This window comes from Dioscorea cayenensis, chromosome 5 (genome assembly GCF_009730915.1).
Source record: "Dioscorea cayenensis subsp. rotundata cultivar TDr96_F1 chromosome 5, TDr96_F1_v2_PseudoChromosome.rev07_lg8_w22 25.fasta, whole genome shotgun sequence".
Classification (NCBI taxonomy): Eukaryota; Viridiplantae; Streptophyta; class Magnoliopsida; order Dioscoreales; family Dioscoreaceae; genus Dioscorea; species Dioscorea cayenensis.
Window position 1 is genome coordinate 1,389,566 of NC_052475.1, and position 22,780 is coordinate 1,412,345.

Here is a 22,780-nt window from a genome sequence, read left to right on the forward strand (position 1 = left end):
TTTCATTTATTTTTTTTAAATAATTTCAATTAACAAAATTGCTCTCAAGATGCCAAAAAAAAAAAAAAAAAACTTTTTTAAATTTCTTTCATAAAACCAACACAAAACACTTCCGTCGAAACTCAAAGGCTAAAGATTTAAGACTAAAAATTCCAAACTTTGTTACATCCAACGATAACTCCAACAAGATAGAGTGAGAAGAAGATCAGTAAACATGGATAACAAGGAGGAATAAAAAAAGGATATTTTTTTTTTTTTTCTTTTCCCCCAATCAAACCACAAAAGCATCCTAAGCTCTCTCGCCACGAATCCTGCGAGCAAGCTGGATATCTTTAGGCATTATCGTGACCCTCTTAGCATGGATGGCACACAGATTCGTATCCTCAAAGAGACCGACGAGGTACGCCTCAGCGGCTTCCTGAAGTGCCGCCACAGCGGAGCTCTGGAAACGGAGATCAGTCTTGAAGTCCTGAGCGATCTCACGGACAAGGCGCTGGAATGGAAGCTTTCTGATCAGTAACTCCGTGCTCTTCTGGTACTTCCTGATTTCTCTCAACGCAACGGTACCAGGGCGGAAACGATGCGGCTTTTTGACACCGCCGGTGGCCGGGGCCGACTTCCTTGCTGCCTTCGTCGCCAGCTGCTTCCTCGGAGCCTTCCCGCCGGTAGACTTGCGAGCTGTCTGCTTGGTTCTCGCCATTGAGACTTGAGAGTGAGAGAGAGAAAGACGAAATAGGGTTAGGGTTTGCAAGCAGATCAGTTGCTGCGAATTTGAGAGACAGTTGTGAATTGGGGGTGTATTTGTAGGTGAGTGTGGGTTTTGAAATCGAGGGAATTGAGAGAGCGAGAGGTTTTGGATCGTTGGATTTAGAAATAATGGACGGTCTAGATTTAGTTTTGTGATAACACGCGGATCGCGATCCGGATGTTGTTTGTTTGAAATATTTGAATTGATTGATTTCTGGTTAAATTTCATTGAGCGCTTGATATTTGGCGGGTGGCAGTGAATGTAATTTTTTTTTTAAATGTCGGCAGCTTATAAAATTTAAGAAAAATTACTGTTTTATTTTTTTTTTTATTTAATAAATCAGTGGTTTATTTATTTATTTTTAAAAAAATTACTATTTACCCAGCAATGTTAAAAATTTTCAAATAATGAAAAAAAATGCATTTTAATTGATTAATCACTTTCTAATTAATGATCCATTTTTTGTTTTATAGTTGTGATTGTTAGAAGAAATTTCAGGCCATTTTGGTCTACATTCTTAGATTCATCAAAAGTTCTCATGAATGTTTTTCAATTTGTTTCTACTCAAATCAGTGAAAAGATCTAATGTTGAAACAAATAAAGGATAACTAGACTTCAAAATATAATTTTTGTTCAATATTTTTTTTTGTATAAATATAGAAAAAGGGATATGAAATTTTAGCCGAATATCAAGGGGCGAAGGAGGATGCACAAATGATTGAAGTTGAGATTTTGACTCAAGTGATTAGAAAAGTGAGGCATAGGCGAGTTAGAGGACTAGGGTTAGGCCCAACACTTAAATTCTATTAGGGGTCGTTTGGTTCATGATAATATAGAAAGATTATCACGTGTTACATGGTAATCTAAAAATATTATCACGTTTGGCATTGCACCGGTGGTAATGTGGATGATAATATCACATTACCAACTTATAAATATTACCAAAAAATGATAATCCTATTACCATCAAATTTGGTGTCTATCTTATATTACCATGGTAATCTTATAATTTTTTATATTTTAACAAATTGATTATTATAACAACCAAATACGGTAATGAACTATTCCCGACAATAAGAGTTCACAACCAAACACGGTTATATTAAATTACCGCAATATTTTCGGTAATAAGGATCACTCTCATCAGGCAACCATTAAAGGAAGTAGCTAGGTTTATGCCATTATTGCCAGGCTCGTACAATTGCTTTATATTAGGCAATGGCAATGAACCATGATCCTTGAATGTTTCACCAATTAATGGTGGCTGTCAAATTAAGAGGGTAAAACAGCCTCTAATGATCAATCTCATGAGCAATCAAGCTCATAATTCTGTGATTTGTCCATGCTTCGATATCTTTAACTTTTATCCTGTCATTTTTATCATTTGAAGCTGCTGCTTGCGTATGTCTTTAGGTAGCTTTCATTGTTTTCTAATTGGCATAAATTTTGGCTGAATGTCATGAAATGAAAATGGCTTAAACTTACTATTAAGTCAATGGCTGTTAATTCTTTTTTTCTTTACAAAGTTTTGGCATATTGTGTTGGTTCACTCTCTCATAATCAAAGTTGCTATTTTTTTTTTATAGTTTTTTATTTTGGCTTAAACTCACTATCAAGTCAATGGCTGTTATTTCTATTTTCTTTACAAGGTTTTGGCTCACTCTCTCATAGTCAAAATTGCTATTTTTTTTATAGTATGATTTGAGTGAGAACCTTTGATATATATATATATATATATATATATAAAGGATAAATGTCGACAAGCTACAACCTTCAAATCACAATTATGAGATGGATTTGTGTGAGAATGAGTTATCACTTCTATTGGAGAGGTGGTAACTTTTTGACTGTCTATGCTTTGTTGTTTGGCAGGTTTTAGAATTTGAAAACTGGTTCTCTTTGAATATTTATTTTGATGGCCTATTGTTTCAAACTTCATATTAGTTTTAGGTCCCATGCTGTCTATTAATATCAATTTTTTCCACAATTTTCTCATGTTGATGTTCTTTAGCTATATGAGCCAGTTAGTTACAACATTCCATGAACTTGGTGGGATTCATGGTCCATTTGACAAATTTTTTCTTCTAATCAAATTCATGCCTTGAAACGATGACCAATAAAGGTCCTATTTATACTCTTGTGCTTGATGTTGGGAATAATTTTCTGAAGTATTTATCCATAAGTTATATTATTATATTTTAAACTGAATTAAGGTTATCTCCTTGATGGATTCTCTGATCTGAGACAATCCATTCCTAAGATCCAAATACTGAGACAAACCTCCTCTTGAAACATTGTATGATGATCAACATTGCTATGTCATTAAGATGAATATTAACTAGATACCTTGCCTTATCCACCATTGGAACTTAGGTAAAAGAGGATACATGGACCCTAGCCATAATAATTTTTATAACTTCATCAAAATTAATCGATAATATTAATTAGTTTCTATGTTTGGAATAATTATCTTGTTAGTAATTTTTAAAACTATTTGTTATTGTTTAAATATCTAATGCAATGCATGTGGTTTTTCATTTAGCAAGAGGTGGCACTCTCCGTCAAAGATAAGAGGTAAGAGGGGGCCACATGCTGGATATAACAAATTGATTCCTAGTTGTGGTTGAACTTTAAAATTTGAATTTTTGGGAGCGGGCGAACCCACTAGAGGCACGGAGATGTGCATGCCTCGGTGGAATAAGTGGGGACGGGGTCGCTGAAACCACGCATACACAATCACTATTCACAACTCCCAGAAATGTGCCCTCAGCCAATAATCGAACTCTCACCACTCGATGAGAGCTCTATCGGCGACCCGTGTACCAATAGTTAAAATTTGAAATGTTAATTGAATGGTAGTTACTGTGTGTTGCTCATTGTCACGCCCCGACCCGCGGGCCCACGGGACGCGACAATCGCCGCAGCAATCCCGAGGAGGGATACCCCGCCACTCAACCCTCGGGGATGCCGCAAGGCTAATCAACACACCGAATTCAACAATATACATATCGCAGATATAGAGCAGAAAAAAACAATGTTACACAACGAGCGAATAACAACAACAACAACAACAACAACAACAACAACAATAGGATACGAGAAAATATAGAGGTTCACAAAAATACACGGGAAACAACCCTAACAATGGTAGGAAATGGTAATACACGTAAGTTTAAGAGTATTTAAATACTAAACCATGCAACAAGTTTTCTACACACTAGTGGATCCATAGGTCTTATAACATGTTCCATGACAACAACAACATACATGAACCCGAAGGAAATACAACGGATGATAGAATAGTAGTAAATGCCCAAGACTGCTGCCACACGGTCACACCTACTACCCGCAGCGATCCGGGAGGAAGAAAGAGGGATGAGTAACTCAAGTTACTCGAGTGAGGGAGGTTAGCACAACCTTAGCGTAAAAAATACACCAACAACAAAAAAATAATAATAATGAATCATCAAAAATAAATGCTTTTACCAAAAGTGATACAAGTTTAGAAACATTATTACATATAATAGAAGCCTTCAAGAGAATTAAAAAAACATAATAATACCAAGAAAAACTCTTTTTACCCCAACTAGGGTTTTACAACACAAAAAAATCATAAAGCATGGTTTTAAATACAAGTAAAACAACAAAAATATCATGGGTTTGAAATAAATAAACACAATACCCAACACTCACCCAACATAATATGGTCTAGAAAAACTCTCTAAACCTTCGCCGTGGCCATGGCTAGGTTCGAGCCGCCAAAGGTACTCATGCCCTTGACGTTGACCCATCGAGTTCACCGGGTTGGTGACTCCGGCTACCCGATGAATATCCAGTCAGGGCTCTACACTCCCACCTGAACTGGCCCTCGTAGTAATCAGCCGGTCGACACGCCACCTCAAAAAGGGTCGGGCCGTGAAGACCGCCCTACTGCAGATGAGGATATCACCAAAAACAATCACCACAATAAAATACAACTCCACTCGAGTACAATATCCATCCATGATCATAAATCAAGAATACCTCGGCCATTTGCACGAGGACAAGATAAACACATAAGCAAAAGCCCAAACTTTTTAACACAAAAAATAATTTGCAAGTCCCAACACAAGCAACAACATGGAAATCATTTTTCCTTTCAACAATCCAAAAATTTGCTTCAAGCCTAGGATTTCACCAAATCAAAGATTTTCATAACAAAAACTCAAGTTTCAAACAAAAATAAAGATTTCACAAACTCATGGATACATATATCAATCACAATTTCCACGATAACAAAACAAAAAGCCAAAAGAGACATCCAAGATTTGCCTCAACAATAATTATCATTCACCAAATTACCAAACAAGTATAAATCAATAAAACTTACTTAAAACATGAAATGCATATATATATATATATATATAGCTATTGGCATTCTTCTAATAAAGCTATGCTAAATAATTCCACTCACAGGATCGGCAATTTATCTTCCTCGCAAGCTACTCCTCGGCTAAGCCTTTGCCTCGAGCCAAGACTTCTTCTCCTTGCCAAAGCATAACAAAATACAACAAAATTTAACAAAAACAAAACAAACAAGAAAAACCCTAAGTTTTCTAACAAACAACCCTAATTCGATCCTAAGATTAGCTCAAAACTAGGTTTAAAGGTTACCAATGAATTCCTAGGGGTTTTTAGCTTCAATCTAATCTAAAAGAAATCAAAAGAAACAACTAAAGATTGCGGTGCTACGATAGAATTCGACCTTGCTACAGATGAAAAACCGAGCCCTATACTATGGTTTTTCTCCCAATTTACAACTCTAAATCACAAATTTTTCTTCTACAACATTCTCACACAAGATCAACAATTCAATGGCTTCAATTTAAACCTATAAACATGCAAATCCATGGAGAAATTCTAGGTTTTTGAAAAAAACTAAAAACAAGGAAAAATACAAGAATAAATACGGTATAAAACCATAAATCTATGCTTACCAAGCTCAATGGTGAAGGAGGAAGAGATAGGATGCTTGGTTCGCCGGAAAAACTTCGCCGGGATAAGAAAAATGGGAAGGTTCGGCCAAGACAAGGAAAGAAGAAGAGAAGAAGAAAAGAAGAAGAAGAAATGTTTTAAGTGAAAATTTTTCGGTCACATAGATGATCGGGGCTACATACGATGCCGAGCCTCTATCAAACCGAGCTTTCTACAGGAACAAGTCGCTCATGTAACCGGGTTTGCTCTGGGATCAGGTCGCTACAGAATGTGGTCGAAAAATCTATAGAAATGGGCTATAGTAATCTCATGAACACTCGGGTATAACATTCTACCCCCTTAAGAAAATTTCGCCCTCGAAATTTCCTTCTTACCTGACAAAAGACCTCTATGACTCAGAGTCTAACAATACACATGCATCAAACAAAAGATAGATATTGTACCTGTGATCATGTCGCCTTCACCCTTAGGCTCTTCATTAGTCGGGGCAAAGATCCCGGTCCGAGATCTAGTCTCGGGCGTGATCCTCCCGGATCGAGGGGTGTTGCTCGCTGCTACAGATCTTGTAGCGGTGGTCTGTGCCTGAGCCGCAGGCTGTGAACCTCTAGACTGAGTAGGATGACTCGGATTAAGTCCTCGGAGCAGGGGTCCCCACGGGTCAACAGTGGACACTCGCGTCTCGATGTGATCCGCTTGTCCACACCGATAACATCTCGCGCGGTTCTCGACATCGCTCCTCCATGGAACTTATGACAATTCCAACACTGCCGCGATAGTTCCCTGCCGATCCTGCACTCGACATACCGCTCGAAGGTAGTGAACTCGCTCGCCACTGGTGCGGGCCGGTGGAACCCTCGAAGAAACCAATCGAAGGTGCACCACTAGATGAACTCTCACCTGCTCTTCTTTGAGGGTTGACTCATTTCGCACCTCTCCTCTTACCGATGCTTTCACGGATTCGATCCCGCCTTCCAGACCAACTTTTCTGCTCGAAGGGCCAACTGCACTACTTCCTTAAAACTCGGTTTCTGGATCGCCATCCTCTCCCGACGCCGAGGTTCGGGTCCCGCCTCGAACTCGAACATAGAACTTCCTCGAACCTACCAGCTTTACGGTACAAAGTTTGCTAGGTCCTTTAATTTCGCTCTCATACTCGTCACGGATCTGCTACCCCGGTTCAACCGCATGAACTCCCCGCCTTTTCTCGGGTCTCTATGGAAAGCGGGTGTAGTACTCCCTCGTCAAACTCCCTCCGAAAATCGACCAACTCAAAAACAACACGGGAACGACCTTTCGGACTTTCCCACCAAACTCGGCTCGCCCTCAAGTAACCTCGTAGCAACCTTGAGCCTCGTGTCTTCTTCTAGAACCATGTCGTCGAAAGTAGCTATCACCCGCTTTTAGCCACTCTTTTGGCAACCATGGCATCGCTCGTGCCATCAAAAGAATCGCAGCCTAACCGCTCGGGCTTCCTTCGGGAGCTTAGACAAGAACAAACTCCGGGTCTGGACCTCACTGGGTCCCTCCTGCAGGGACTAGGGGAACCGATCGCATTCGGGGTGGTCTTGAAGCGTGTGGGCTGCAGCGATCGGTACATCCTCTCCATACATACTCCAAAAAGCTCATGAAGTCTCTCGAACTCCCCGATAGGGTCGGCTGCTTATCCTCGATTGTCCCAATAGGCTCAAGGCCTCGCATCGCCTCTGCGGACGGAGCTAACTCTCGGGCACCTGGAGTCCGGGGCACGAGCTCAGTACTCTAGGAGCATGCACCGACGCCGCTACGGCGGTGCATGCCTAGAATTAGCCTCCCCGCCTAGGCGGCGGCGAAGGAGAGGACGGTGGAGATGGCACTCCACGCCGTCCACCTCTAGGCGGTGCAGTAGTAGGCTCAACAGCAGGAGCAACCGCTCCATCAGCTGGTGCGCTGGGCGCTGTATCGGGCATTTTTACTCGAAAAAGACACCAAAACAACTTTCAAAAATCAATTCCTATATGCAACAATGCTACATGCTCAACTCTAACTCGGATCCACTAGTTACTACGTAAGACAGTCAAAGACAAGAATAAGTTACGACTATTAGTCTAAACCAATAGCTCGATACCAATAAAATTGTCACGCCCGACCCGCGGGCCCACGGACGCTGATAATCGCCGCAGCAATCCCGAGGAGGGATACCCCGCCACTCAACCCTCGGGGATGCCGCAAGGCTAATCAACACACCGAATTCAACAATATACATATCGCAGATATAGAACGTAAAAAACAATGTTACAATTGTCACGCCCCGACCCGCGGGCCCACGAGACGCGACAATCGCCGCAGCAATCCCGAGGAGGGATACCCCGCCACTCAACCCTCAGGATGCCGCAAGGCTAATCAACACACCTGGAATTCAACAATATACATATCGCAGATATAGAACAGAAAAAAACAATGTTACACAACTATAGTAACAACAACAACAACAACAACAACAACAACAACAACAATAGGATACAGAAAATATAGAGGTTCACAAAATACACAGGGAAACAACCCTAACAACAGTGGGAAATGGTAATACACAGAAGTTTAAGAGTATTTAAATACTAAACCATGCAACAAGTTTTCTACACACTAGTGGATCCATAGGTCTTATAACATGTTCCATGACAACAACAACATACATGAACTGAAGGAAATACAACAGATGATAGAATAGTAGTAAATGCCCAAAGACTGACGCCACACGGTCACACCTACTACCCTGCAGCATCACGGGAGGAAGAAAGAGGGATGAGTAACTCAAGTTACTCGAGTGAGGGAGGTTAGCACAACCTTAGCGTAAAAAAATACACCAACAACAAAAAAATAATAATAATGAATCATCAAAATAAATGCTTTTACCAAAGTGATACAAGTTTAGAAACATTATTACATATAATAGAAGCCTTCAAGAGAATTAAAAAAACATAATAATACCAAGAAAAACTCTTTTTACCCCAACTAGGGTTTACAACACAAAAAAATCATAAAAGCATGGTTTTTAAATACAAGTAAAACAACAAAAATATCATGGGTTTGAAATAAATAAACACAATACCCAACACTCACCCAACATAATATGGTCTAGAAAACTCTCTAAACCTTCGCCCGTGGCCATGGCTAGGGTTCGAGCCGCCAAGGTACTCATGCCCTTGACGTTGACCCATCAGTTCACCGGTTGGTGACTCGGCTACTCGATGAATATCCGATCGGGGCTCTACACTCCCACCCGAATCGGCCCTCGTAGTAATCAGCCGGTCGACACGCCACCTCAAAAGGGTCGGGCCGTGAAGACCGCCACTCTGCAGATGGGATATCACCAAAAACAATCACCACAATAAAATACAACTCCACTCGGAGTACAATATCCATCCATGATCATAAATCAAGAATACCTCGGCCATTTGCACGAGGACAAGATAAACACATAAGCAAAGCCCAAACTTTTAACACAAAAATAATTTGCAAGTCCCAACACAAGCAACAACATGGAAATCATTTTTCCTTTCAACAATCCAAAAATTTGCTTCAAGCCTAGGATTTCACCAAATCAAAGATTTTTCATAACAAAAACTCAAGTTTCAAACAAAATAAAGATTTCACAAACTCATGGATACATATATCAATCACAATTTCCACGATAACAAAAACAAAAAGCCAAAAAGAGACATCCAAGATTTGCCTCAACAATAATTATCATTCACCAAATTACCAAACAAGTATAAATCAATAAAAACTTACTTAAAACATGAAATGCATATATATATATATATATATAGCTATTGGCATTCTTCTAATAAAGCTATGCTAAATAATTCCACTCACGGGATCGGCAATTTATCTTCCTCGCAAGCTACTCCTCGGCTAAGCCTTTGCCTCGAGCCAAGACTTCTTCTCCTTGCCAAAGCATAACAAAAATACAACAAAAATTTAACAAAAAAACAAAAACAAACAAGAAAAAAACCCTAAGTTTTTCTAACAAACAACCCTAATTCGATCCTAAGATTAGCTCAAAACTAGGTTTAAAGGTTACCAATGAATTCCTAGGGGTTTTAGCTTCAATCTAATCTAAAGAAATCAAAGAAACAACTAAAGATTGCCGGTGCTACAGTAAATTCGACCTTGCTACAGTAAAACCGAGCCCTATACTATGGTTTTCTCCCAATTTACAACTCTAAATCACAAATTTTCTTCTACAACATTCTCACACAAGATCAACAATTCAATGGCTTCAATTTAAACCTATAAACATGCAAATCCATGGAGAAATTCTAGGTTTTGAAAAAAAACTAAAACAAGGAAAATACAAGAATAAATACGGTATAAAACCATAAATCTATGCTTACCAAGCTCAATGGTGAAGGAGGAAGAGATAGGATGCTTGGTTCGCCGGAAAAACTTCGCCGGAAAAAAATAAGAAAATGGGAAGGTTCGGCCAAGACAAGGAAAGAAGAAGAGAAGAAGAAAAAGAAGAAGAAGAAATGTTTTAAGTGAAAAATTTTTCGAGTCGCTATAGATGTCGGGTCGCTATCAGATTACGAGCCTCTATCAAAACCAGAGCTTCTACGAGGAACAAGTCGCTACTGTAACCGGGTTTTGCTACTGAGGATCAGTCGCTACGATGAATGGGTCGAAAAATCTATAGAAATGGGCTATAGTAATCTACAGTAAACACTGGGTATAACACTCATTGTGCAAAAAGCAATATTTACGCTGTGATCAATTCTTGAAAGTAGCATAGCGTATATAAAGGGTTTTATATTTAATTTACATAACACCTCTTAGAAGTGATTATATGTAAGTCACAAAAGATTTTTTTTAAAAATCTCCTACCATCATACCTGACTATGACTTAATGAATTTGAGAAGATGATAGGCAAAAGAAGCCTATGTCAAAATTTGGTTGGAGAAGATATGAGTTTTGTTCTGAAGGGACTAGAAATTCAGTTTGTTTTTTTAGGGAAGAGCTCAGAGAGCTGATTTTATTAATAAGGGGAAAAAAAATACAAAGAGTTCAGAATTACAAACCAAGCCAAAGCTAAACAAAGCAAAACTCAAAAGAAATACAAAAACTCAAACAACACAACGGAAGAAAATAAATTAAAAGATAAAACCCTCTCTGGAGAAATCCTTCATAACCCATCTCGGCAGCTCACGACCCTGGAAGAATAAAGAAAGCATATGCAAACTGGAAGCCAAGGATGCAAGCTTGTAAGCAGGTGAAGCCCACGACTTGGGAATGAGATGTATGGAAGGCCGGTTAGCCCCCTGAAGGATGAAGTTGAAGCTGTTAATCCAACTCTGGATCCTGCAATCAAGTGTATAACTCTGCGAGATGATCCTGCTTGAACCCGGGCCCGTGATGAAGCAGTGCGTGAGAGATAGCCCAGCGTCTACAGAAGCTTGAATTGCAGTGCAGATCGCCAGCAGATCAGCATCCTCAGCACTCCTAGCTTGTATTGGACCAGCCCCTGCCAACATCACAGAAAGATTAGAAGAAACACAAAAAAAACCAACATTCCCTACCTCTGATGCCTCATTCCATTGGCTGGCCACGAAGAGAAAGAGTCCATCCCTGAAAGAAAAATTGTTAAGAATCAAACGGGATCCAAGCTTATCAGCATGAGCAAAGGAGAATTCCTTTGCATGAGAAAAAGCCCGGGCGACAATGACCAAACTAGAGACAGAATACCCCCTGAAAATTTTGTCACATCTATTCTTCCACAAAAACCAGGAAGCAGAAGCAATGACTGCCTTAGCAAATGGAGAAATTAAATCACAGAGGAGCCAACCACCAGAACAAAAGCCATCAGCAAGGGGGTTAGAAATGCTAAGCTTAGTGCAAACATGACTCCAAACATTCTGAGCCAAATTGCAAGAAAAAAGGAGATGCTCAATTGATTCATGCATTAAATTGCACATGGCACACAAATTCCTGGGACCCATATTTATGGAGTAAAGATATTCATAAGTACTAACCCTTCCCTTGAAAGCTAACCACAGGAAATGATGGACCCGGGGAGCCACATTTAAGTCCCAGATCCTCTTCCAACCCAACCAACCATCAGCCCAACAAGAAGAGCTATTAAGATGCTGATAAACAATGGCCGAAGTGCTTTGCTTCACAGATTTAGTGGACCAAATCCAATGATTATTGCCATAAGTGTCAAGGGTGCCCAGCTTAGGAATAAAACAGTCCAGCCAATCCCCAAATAACAGCCCAAGCTTGTATAAGTCCCAGGAACCATTGCTACATAAATCAGAGACTGATAAGGAGTCGAGGTTCAAATTAACGTTGATATAGGTAGGGCACAGTGAGAGAGGAACCTCAGAGCACCAGGGATGACAAAGTAGAGAGGTCTGAACAGGATTAACAGTGTTAATTCTTAAGCTAGGAATAATTTTGATAGCTGTATAACAGAGTCCTCTAAAAAACCATGAGCAACCAGCAGGGATGGAGTCCTTCCAGAAATTAAGCATGCCATACTTAAGAAGCAGGATATCAACCCAAATACATTTATCACAGTTAAGATACTTAAAAACATTCTTAGCCATCAAGGAATGCTTAGCAAGAGTAAGATTTCTGATTGCAAGACCCCCCTCAGTCTTAGGAATAGTAATATCATTCCAAGATACAGCATGGATGCCCTTTCCATTGCAACTCTTACTCCAAAAAAATCTCCTAACAATCCTATGGATCTCCAATAAGATAGAGTCATAAATCGGATAGACAGACAGGTAATAGAGAGGAAGAGACAGAAGAGAAGAATTAATAAGCACTGTCTTGGCTGCAGGCGATAATTTAGAGTGAGTCCACCGAGAACAACGGTTTTTAATGTTAGCTATAATATCAGCAAAGGTGGATTTAGCCAATCGCTTGGGGGAGATGAGAATCCCAAGATATCTAAATGGAAATGTAGCAGCTGAAATGTTAAGGATAGAACAAATACGACTAGCCACCCGTTTGTTAGCCCAGGTTGGAAAATAAATAGCAGATTTAGAATCATTAGGGACCTGACCAGAAATCTTGCCATAAAAATCCAAACAAAGTCTGATAGATCTAGCTGCCTTACGGGACATCTGGGTAATAATGACTAAATCATCAGCGAACATAAGATGATTAAAGTTTATGCGAAGCCTCGCATCAAAACCTGGGACATAGCCATTAGCCAAAGCAAAATTCAGAATAGAGGTGAGATTTTGAGACACAAGGATGAAAAGATAGGAAGAGATAGGATCACCCTGTCTGATACCCCTGGAAGATCTAATCCAAGGGGTAGGCTGCCCATTAATAAGAAAGGAAAAGGAGGTGGAAGAAATACAAGCTTCTATCCAGGAGATCCAAATAGGAGGGAAATTCATTTTAGAGAGAGTAGCAAGAATTGCACTCCAATGTATTGTATCATAAGCCTTCTCGATATCTATTTTGATTAACATCCTAGGGGGATTCTTACAATCAGATTCAATCGTATGGGCAGCTTCTTGCAAAGCAATAATATTATCGAAGGGACAGCGACCCGAAACAAAGCCCGCTTGTTCTCTACCAATAAGATTAGGGAGAACAAGCTTCAAACGATTGGCCAAAATTTTAGATATGATCTTAAAGCACACATTGCACAGAGATATTGGTCTGTAATCAGTAACATACAAAGGACTATCTTTCTTAGGAATCAAGGCTATATAAGATTTCCCCCAAGAATTAGGCATAGTGGAGTTGGTAAAAAAATGATTAACAGCTTCAAACAAACTGTCTTCAATATCAGCCCAGAAAAAACGATAAAACTCAGCATTAAATCCATCCGGACCAGGACTTTTACCCAAAGGAAGCTCAAAAACAGACAATCGAACTTCCTCCCGAGTAACCTCACGAGTGAGGAAGGCACAATCCATATCCGAGAGCTGAGGGAGGTCATTAGGGATAAGACTCAGAATATCAGCAAAGGAAGTATTAGCAGAACTAGTCCACAGGCGAGAATAGGAGTTCATAAAAGCTGTCTCAATACCTGCTCGCTCAGTAAATAAATTACCACAAGCATCTTTTACCTGAGTGATCCGATTGATGTGCCTGCGGATACGAGTAGCATTATGGAAAAATTTAGAATTGGTGTCCCCGCCACACACCCAAGCCAAGTGTGCACGCTGGGCCCATTTGTTGGTATTTTGCTTCTCCAACATTGCATATTTGGCATACATCTCCTCTAGAAGGTCCTGTGTACCATCATCAAAAGCAACAGATAATTCTAGAGCAGAAATAATGGACTCAGTGAGCTTAATGTCCATATCAAGGTTAGTTAACCCCTCTTTACACCAATTAAGAATATTAGCACGCGATCTAAAAAGCAAGTGAGTAAAGGCATGCATAGGAGTACCATTAGGGGAGAAGGCAGAAGCCCTTCTCACAACGCTATGACACCCAACACAATCCAACCAATAGTTATTAAAGCGAAAAGGGCTACGAATATGACTATTAGCAAGCTTAACAGTCACTAAAAGAGGAGCATGATCAGAAAAAACCTTAGGGAGGTGCTGAAGACTGGTTGAATGACAACGAGAGGACCAATAGAAATTCAGTTTGTTACATGAACCTTTGTTTCAGTTATTAGTAGCATATTGTGTCATGTCATGTGGAGTTCAACCATCACATACTGAGTTCAATCCATTGTTTGTATTTGGTTGCATGTTTAGTGACTGAATTGGAATTACACATATACTCTGTCTGACATTGTTAGTTTGATTTCATTCTGAATCAACCTCCTTTTTATATTTTGACTGACAAAATTACTCTTTTAAGTATTTTCATGAGTTTGAAATTTACAGCTATCTTTAATATTCAAACTATATCATACTATTAATTACTTAAATAGCTGTTGGTGGTTACTTTTTGTTCAAGTCTATTCTGTTTTCATTAATTGCATGCCAAGATGTAAAACCAAAATAAAAGAGTCTGGGTTTTTTGCAACTGAGATTTTCATGTGAATCAAATGAATGCATTTTGATAATTTCAAGCATAAAATTTCCAAGGCTATCTCCAGCTTCAAAGATAATGGTTTTAATTTAGTTACCGCATTCATTGAAGCCTTTACAAATTTCCATAAGACGTGGCAGAAAATAAATTAATGAACAAATAAAATTTAAACTAATCTTCATAAGAGAATTAGAAAAATAAGTCTAAAAACGACAGTATAATAAATTCTGAAAATTGCATACTAATGTGCTATAACAATTCCAAAAGATGCATGAAATTGTACTATAACATTCCTAGGGGTGTAAATGAGCCAAGCTACTCGTGAGCTACTCGAGATCGGTTCGGTCAATGCTCAAATTCGATTCGATTGTTCACGAGCCGAGCCAAGGTCGAGTTGCTCGTTTATGTTGACGAGCCGAGCTCGAGCTCAAAAATACTCAGCTCGTGAGGTTCGCGAGCCTAAACGAGCTTTTATATATAAAATATTAAATTATTTATATATAAATTACAAAAATACATAATTATATAAATTATATAAAATTACAAAAATACTTAAGTATACAAACTAATCGAGCTTAAACGAGCCGAGCTCAAGCTACTTGAACTTTTCAGCGAGCCGAGCTCAAACACAAAAAAATAGCTTGAATGAGCTCGAGCTACTTGAGCTTTTCAGCGAGCTGAGCTCGAACACAAAAAAAAATAGCTCGAATGAGCTCGAGCTACTTGAGCTTTTTAGATGGATATATATTTTATATTTTTAAAATATTGATTATTATAACCTCAAGTTTAAATTAATAGAATTATTTAATATTTAAAAAAAAATTTAAATTTAAATTCAGCACCTCTTTAATTTTAGTTCTACTTCCGCCACTGGCTGACACTAAAACCCTTGGTTCTTTTCTTATCAAAGTGTTGAGTGATCCAGCTAAGAGACTAGATTATGATATGCCCTTCTTCATTGAAAAGCATTTGTGAAATTTTAGTATACTTACAAGATAATCACATCACTTTCATGAGGGCAATTAAAAAAAAAAAAATACCACAAGTATAAAGTTGGCATTATATATGTTGGTAGTACAAAAATATAAAATAATCAGTTAATTTAAGATAGATCAATTGATCAATGATAATAACAAAAACAAAAAACTTTGGTTGGTTTTCATATGATGTGTGATTGAAAATTCTTTGGATAATTGCTCAGAGAAATGAAATTAAAATTGAGTTGTGTGACTGATTTGATGTAAATTGAATTACCATGACCAAAACTCAAAATTGTCCAAAGTTTGATGACCAATCCAAAAATTAACCCTATTGTTTGAACTACTCTTACAACCAAAAGGGTGGTATTTAAATTTTTTCTAAGTTAAAAAAATCACAAGTTTAAACTAGACTATTTCAGTTTAAAACCGTGATGGAAAAAAAACCAAACCAAATTTAGTTTAAATCAAAATAAAGATATTCATATTTGAGATTAAATTATATATGCATTAAATCTACATTTTATGTTGCATTGCTAACATATAATTCAACCGATCACTACCGGCAGACAATAAATTAACAATGAAACCCATGTTTATTAATTTATTATCATACAAAATAACAATTCAATGACAACTTGAACAAAGTCCCAAACAGTTGCATGCTAACAAGACAAAAGGGGAAAGCACACTGATGCCACTAGAAAACCAATTGAAGATTCAGAGAGGAAAAATAACATGTTTTCCACTACAACTAGCAAATCTTGAAACCTACAAAGCCTGAAAGAAATCAAGAAAACGAATGCTCTCTCTGCTGCCTTCCTCTATTTCCATACACATCAATGGTGCATCATAAAGTAGACAAACAACTCAAAATTAAGCCACAGCAATCTCAATCTCACAACAAGAACAGGTGATTCGAGACAATCGTTTTAACTGCTCCCCCGTTAAGTGTGGAGCTTAAAAACACTTCCGGTGAACAATGGAAGGGCCTGATTCGTCGTACTCAGCCTTAGAAATCCACATCTGTGAAATAAATTTATGTATATCAGTCAATGTTAACATCTTGTATCATAATTCATCTTGTAACACTAACTCTGATATCCTATGATGGGCACATACAACAAACTTCTGACTAATTTGGAGGTCTGATCAAATTATATCTTAGAAGGAAGACAATAAATGATTTTAGTATAAAATCAACAAAACACTTCAATTTATATGAAAAGCTATGCATGGAGATAACTGATATGCTATAATGGGTATAATGGAGAAAAAGATGTTTTCCTAAAGTTTTACCTGCTGGAATGTGCTGAGTGAGGCAAGGATAGAACCTCCAATCCAGACACTGTACTTCCTCTCTGGGGGTGCAACAACCTTGATCTTCATGCTGCTAGGAGCAAGTGCTGTGATTTCTTTACTCATGCGGTCGGCAATTCCAGGGAACATGGTGGAACCACCACTAAGCACAATGTTACCATACAAGTCCTTCCTGATATCAACATCACACTTCATGATTGAATTGTATGTAGTCTCATGGATACCAGCAGCTTCCATGCCGATCAACGATGGCTGGAAGAGGACTTCCGGGCACCTGAATCTCTCGGCACCAATTGTGATCACCTGTCCATCAGGAAGCTCATAGGTCTTCTCAACAGAGGAGCTGGTCTTGGCTGTCTCTAGCTCTTGCTCATAATCAAGGGCAACATAAGCAAGCTTTTCCTTAACATCCCTGACAATTTCCCGCTCAGCAGTTGTGGTGAAAGAATAGCCCCTTTCTGTCAGGATTTTCATCAACGCATCCGTGAGATCACGACCGGCAAGATCAAGACGAAGGATGGCATGAGGAAGAGCATATCCCTCATAAATTGGGACAGTGTGGCTAACACCATCACCAGAATCCAGCACAATGCCTATACAAAAGGTATAAACAGATTCAAATAAAGCTCAAAGGGAAAAGAATCAAGTTAATCACAGTAACCACAGATACGAACCAGTTGTACGACCACTGGCATATAGAGAAAGAACAGCCTGAATGGCAACATACATGGCAGGTACATTGAATGTCTCAAACATGATTTGAGTCATCTTCTCTCTATTTGCCTTAGGATTTAGAGGGGCTTCAGTGAGCAACACAGGGTGTTCCTCAGGGGCAACACGAAGCTCATTGTAGAAAGTATGATGCCAGATCTTCTCCATGTCATCCCAGTTGCTAACAATGCCATGTTCAATGGGGTATTTTAAAGTGAGGATACCTCTCTTTGACTGAGCTTCATCACCAACATAAGCATCTTTCTGGCCCATTCCAACCATCACACCAGTGTGGCGTGGTCGGCCAACGATGCTAGGAAAGACTGCCCTAGGAGCATCATCACCCGCAAATCCAGCCTTTGGCATAAATAATCATCACCATGAATGAGGATCCAGTATGATAAAATAACAATAAACATGGTATGAGGAGCAAGTACAATTTCCTAACCTTGACCATCCCAGTGCCATTATCACAAACAAGGGGCTGGATATCCTCCGTCTCCGCCATTTCCTAGGTAGCTGCCAAACGTACAAGAGATGGATAAAATTAAATATGCTCATCTAAGAAGAAGAACTTGGTTCTATGCTTACAGCAATCACTCCTCCAATCTATCTATTAAAAGAAAATAATTAGGGAGGGGAAGAAAAAAAAAACTTGAATTTGGCAGTATAATTAATAAAACAAAAAATCATCAAGAAATTCTTGTGGCACAATTTCATCAAATAGAAAATCTTTATGGGAACTTCACATGATTCATAGCCAATCAAATAACCCAATGCATTTTGATGATCAAGCAACTTTCTCTCTAAAAAAATCAGTTCCAAAATTTATCAATCAGGTAAGCTAACCAATCATGAACATTATGCATATCTCTTTGCCAATAAATTATGTGGTTTGTGTCAAAAGGCAACCATTGATCAATATAGCTAAACTCAGTTGGATGGAACATAAGTAGTCCATTTAGTGTCCAAAAAAAAAATTTTAGATACTGTCAATATGTAAGTGACAACAACCATGACATATATATAATGAAAAATTAGCTATTCTTCCACATTATTGCTCAAATTTATTCTTCAAATATTGCACATAATACGCTTACAAAGGGGAACTCGAGACAAAAGAAATGAAAAATATTGGCAACACAGCACACAATAGGCCAAGCAAACTCAGGAAATTTCAGACCGTATAGAAACATACTTCATAGCAAAAGAATAAAATGATAGACCAAACAAATGAGATACATTACACATTCCAACTAGGCTTTTTCAAAAAAAAAAAAAAAGCTGCCTTTATTAAAACAACAACTAAAATGGAACACAAAAAGCGGAAATCTTTGAATTCCCCTTCCATTCAGCCATGAAAAAGGCATTACCATAAAGTAGAATAACATCAAGCACACCACTAGAACGAATAAAATAGAAAAATTTTCACATTGCATTCCCTCGCATCCAACCTAAATCAAGCCACCAAAACTAAACAGAACGCATTCCAAACCAAAATCCTGCTCATCAAAACCCTCAAAAGAGAAATCACCACCAAAAACTCAAGCAGAAACAAACGAAACACTCGATTTCCTACTTCCCCATCACAAGAAAAGATCAAATCAACACCTCCACTTCCCTGATCGACCAAACGACTTTAAAAACAAGTAGATCGATGCAAAATTAATAGAAAGAAACAGATCGAAAACCTAACAGAAGCCAAGTACCAGCCATTGCCGGCAATACCTCACCTCCGCTTCGAAGACGAAGATTCTGACGCACTTCCAACGAAGTCGATGCAGTGCCACGAACACGACGAACGAAGAAGGGTTTTATATAGCATTCCGAAATAAATAAATAAATAAATAGTTAATTAAATTAATAAGTAATGCCTGAACTATGACTAAATTATTTATTTTCTATCCTAAATTTTAAAAATATAATTATAATAATATTTTTTTAATCATTAAATTACACTAATATGTTGACATTTTATTTTATTATATTAAATAAAATATATTTTGTTTTTTAATAATCAATCACAACAATCGAAAAAAAATAAGTAAAAAAAATAATATACAGTCTAGTGGAAACCGCAAAATAAAAAGAATTACTGAACAAAACAAAAACAATAAAGATAAAAAAAGTACAATATAAATATATTTTTAAAATAAAAATGAATATATTGTTGAAATTCAGAACTAAAATATAATTTATTTAATTAGATTGTTAATATTTTTAAAAAAATAATAAAAAAAACTAATTTATATTTTTTCTTTAATTCATCTTGAAGATGAGTTGGCTTTGGGACAGGCAGCGGACAAAAGATGACCGTTCGATGGACAGACCAAGAAGGAATCTCAACCGCCGGATCGAGCTTTCGGTGGCCTTTTGGGGCCCTTGCCACGTCATCCAGCGGGTTTCGGATCGTGACGTGTGGTGGGTCCGACCCTCCTAGCTTTTGGTATCGGATTCGGGTTATCGGGTTGAAACCCGGTAAGGCTTTGCTTTCAAGCATGGAATTATAATTGGAAGGCATGCTGTTTCCAGCAAATACTGAATTATTAAAACAGCATCATTATCACCACTTTTGGTTTCTAAAGTCCTTTATAACTAAAAGTAATCAAATAATTAAAAAAAATAGAAATAATACTTACACGAACCTTTTGTTGAGAATAGAATATTCCAAATCCCAATTCCCAATTAATTATAGTATCAATACATCTACGGATCTACCACAAATAGTAATACATTTTATAAATATAACGGCATTCATACACATAGAATTAAGAAAGAAAAATTAATATATATATATATATATATATATAAAGAGTTATTTTTATATAGTTATTGTAAAGTAATGAATGTTATGGTATGTTATTTTCTGGGGTATATTTGCAAATAATTTCGCTTTTCTTTTTTAATTGTTGAATGTGGTTAGTTGGGATGCAAATGGAGCATGAGCGTGGGATCGGAGAAGGCACATGGAGGCACGTGGGAAACACGTGAGGAGAAGGGGGTATAAAAGGAAGAGGAGAGGTGAGGTGGTGACCGTGGTGTGGGTTTAGAATGATGACACCTGCGTGTATGGTTTGGCTCCACCAAGTCATGTCATGTTGTGCTTTGTCCGGGCACGATGCCGGCCCACTTCGCTTTATTATTATTATTATTATTATTATTATTATTATTTATAGATATTTATAAGTCATATATACCATAGATGTGCATAGGTGTCGAGAGCTTGCGCAAGCTCAATAACACGTATGCCTTCCGCTTGTATTAATTGAAGTTCAAACCTAGTATTATGGTAACAATATAAATACCCTACATATCATTTTTTTTTACTTACATAATTATTCTCTAATATAAGATATATATTTTTATTATTTTTTAATTATTTATATAATATATATATGTAATATATAATCACCGCACAACATAAGAGCAGTAGTCCAACTTTTTTAACTAAAAAAATGAATTATATTCAAAGAGGCTCGAATTCGAGACCTCTTAGGGTCTGCTTGGATGAAGGTTTTGTAAAGTAAGGTAAAGTAAAGTAATGGGAGGTAAAGGAAGTTTTTAAACCCTTTCTTGCTTGGGGCAAGGTAAGGTAAATAAAGGTTTTGAAACCTTATTGTGTTTGGTTTGAAGTTAATTGGAGGTAAGGTTTTATAGTAATATTACCAAATTACCCCTATACTGAAAGACAAAACTTGATTCACAATTACGGTAATGTTTGTTTTGATACCACATCAAAAAAATATATGTATACACATACACATCAAATACACATACACTACACATACATGTACATATACATATATACAAATACAAAAGTATATATGTATACACATACACACAGGCATACATATATACATAAATATACATAAATATATACATATACACATACACATATGCATAATGCACACATACATATACTTGTACACATGTATATTTATATAAATATACATAGGTATTTTTACACACATATACATCCATACATGTATGCATAGGTATTTTTACACATATACATGCATATATGTATGCATGTATATGTGTAAAAATACCTATGTATATTTATACACACACATATACATCCTTTTATAATTTAAAATTAATTGTTATATTAATTAATTAATTAATTAATTAATATTTCTTTTATTGGAATTTTTGTAAATGAACAAGAGCATTTTGGTCAACAAAAAAATAATTTCTATTCAAAACCTCTCAAACCCTCCAATTTGGAGGGTTGGAAAATGGGGTTAGATGGAGGTTTTAAAACCTCCATCTAACCCTCTAAACCCGTACCTCTATCCTTACTCCCTCCCCCAAGCAAGGTTAATCCCAAAACCTTCCTTTACATTACCTCCCAAAATATCCATCCAAGCACACCCTTAATCACAAACACCAGTAATTACCAGTGAGTTAGCCCACACTTCCTAGTGATAGTTTATTTTATTTTAAAATAAAAAAAATTAAGAATTTATTTTTATTATTTTTTTACGAAAGCCATAAGTACTATATATATCATGAGTGTGTGCACAGATTGGAAATTAATCATCCAATTCGCACATCCTTAGTTGAGGACAGAATTTGAGTTACGAGTCCATGCCTACAACCTCCACCCCATTATCATTATTGCTTCAAACGAATCTCAAATTCAAGATGTTTTGATTATCTCACCTTTATTTTTCGTAAAATTATTCAAATTTTTTCAACTCAATAGTTGCAGATTTGTGGAAGGTATGTAAGTGATTATAATATATTGTTGTTGCTTACAAACAAATATATATATATATATATATATATGACTAAAATAATGTTTTCTCGTAATTTAAATGTACATTTTTCCTATACTACACTTTGGTCTTTTCATGACACTTTAACTTAATTAAAAACTAAAAATCATGCATTATAAATGTTTAAATTATTAAATGGCAATTATTGTAATAGGGAGGAACCAAAATGAAACTTTTCATATAAAAATATACATTATCTTTTATTTTTTAAAAGTTTTTTTTAAAACATTTGGCTCTAGTGTTTAAATTAAAAAAAAAAAAATTGTCTCAATCTTTC

General features: G+C 37.3%; 3 protein-coding genes across 5 annotated transcripts; all 3 read right to left on the bottom strand.

Annotated features, from left to right (window-relative positions):
• Positions 1 to 130: 130 nt before the first annotated feature.
• LOC120262404 (histone H3.2) lies at positions 131 to 787 on the bottom strand. The gene has a single exon (XM_039270506.1). The coding sequence runs from the start codon at positions 698 to 700 to the stop codon at positions 290 to 292; it is 411 nt and encodes a 136-aa protein (XP_039126440.1). The 5' UTR covers positions 701 to 787; the 3' UTR covers positions 131 to 289.
• A 10,062-nt stretch (positions 788 to 10,849) lies between these two features.
• Positions 10,850 to 14,029, bottom strand: LOC120261592. The gene has a single exon (XM_039269532.1). It carries the CDS (start codon positions 14,027 to 14,029, stop codon positions 10,850 to 10,852), a length of 3,180 nt encoding a protein of 1,059 aa, XP_039125466.1.
• A 2,239-nt stretch (positions 14,030 to 16,268) lies between these two features.
• On the bottom strand, positions 16,269 to 19,553 carry LOC120261161 (actin-like). Of its 3 annotated transcripts, none has more exons than XM_039268913.1 (5): positions 19,456 to 19,553; positions 18,171 to 18,241; positions 17,686 to 18,079; positions 16,991 to 17,604; positions 16,269 to 16,717 (listed from the first exon to the last, which is right to left on the bottom strand). In XM_039268913.1, exons 2-5 carry the CDS (start codon positions 18,228 to 18,230, stop codon positions 16,652 to 16,654), a joined length of 1,134 nt encoding a protein of 377 aa, XP_039124847.1. In that variant the 5' UTR covers positions 18,231 to 18,241; positions 19,456 to 19,553; the 3' UTR covers positions 16,269 to 16,651. The 3 variants fall into 3 exon arrangements, with proteins under 3 accessions (XP_039124847.1, XP_039124849.1, XP_039124848.1); XM_039268915.1 differs by having other exon boundaries at positions 19,451 to 19,503; XM_039268914.1 differs by having other exon boundaries at positions 19,432 to 19,489.
• Positions 19,554 to 22,780: the final 3,227 nt, after the last annotated feature.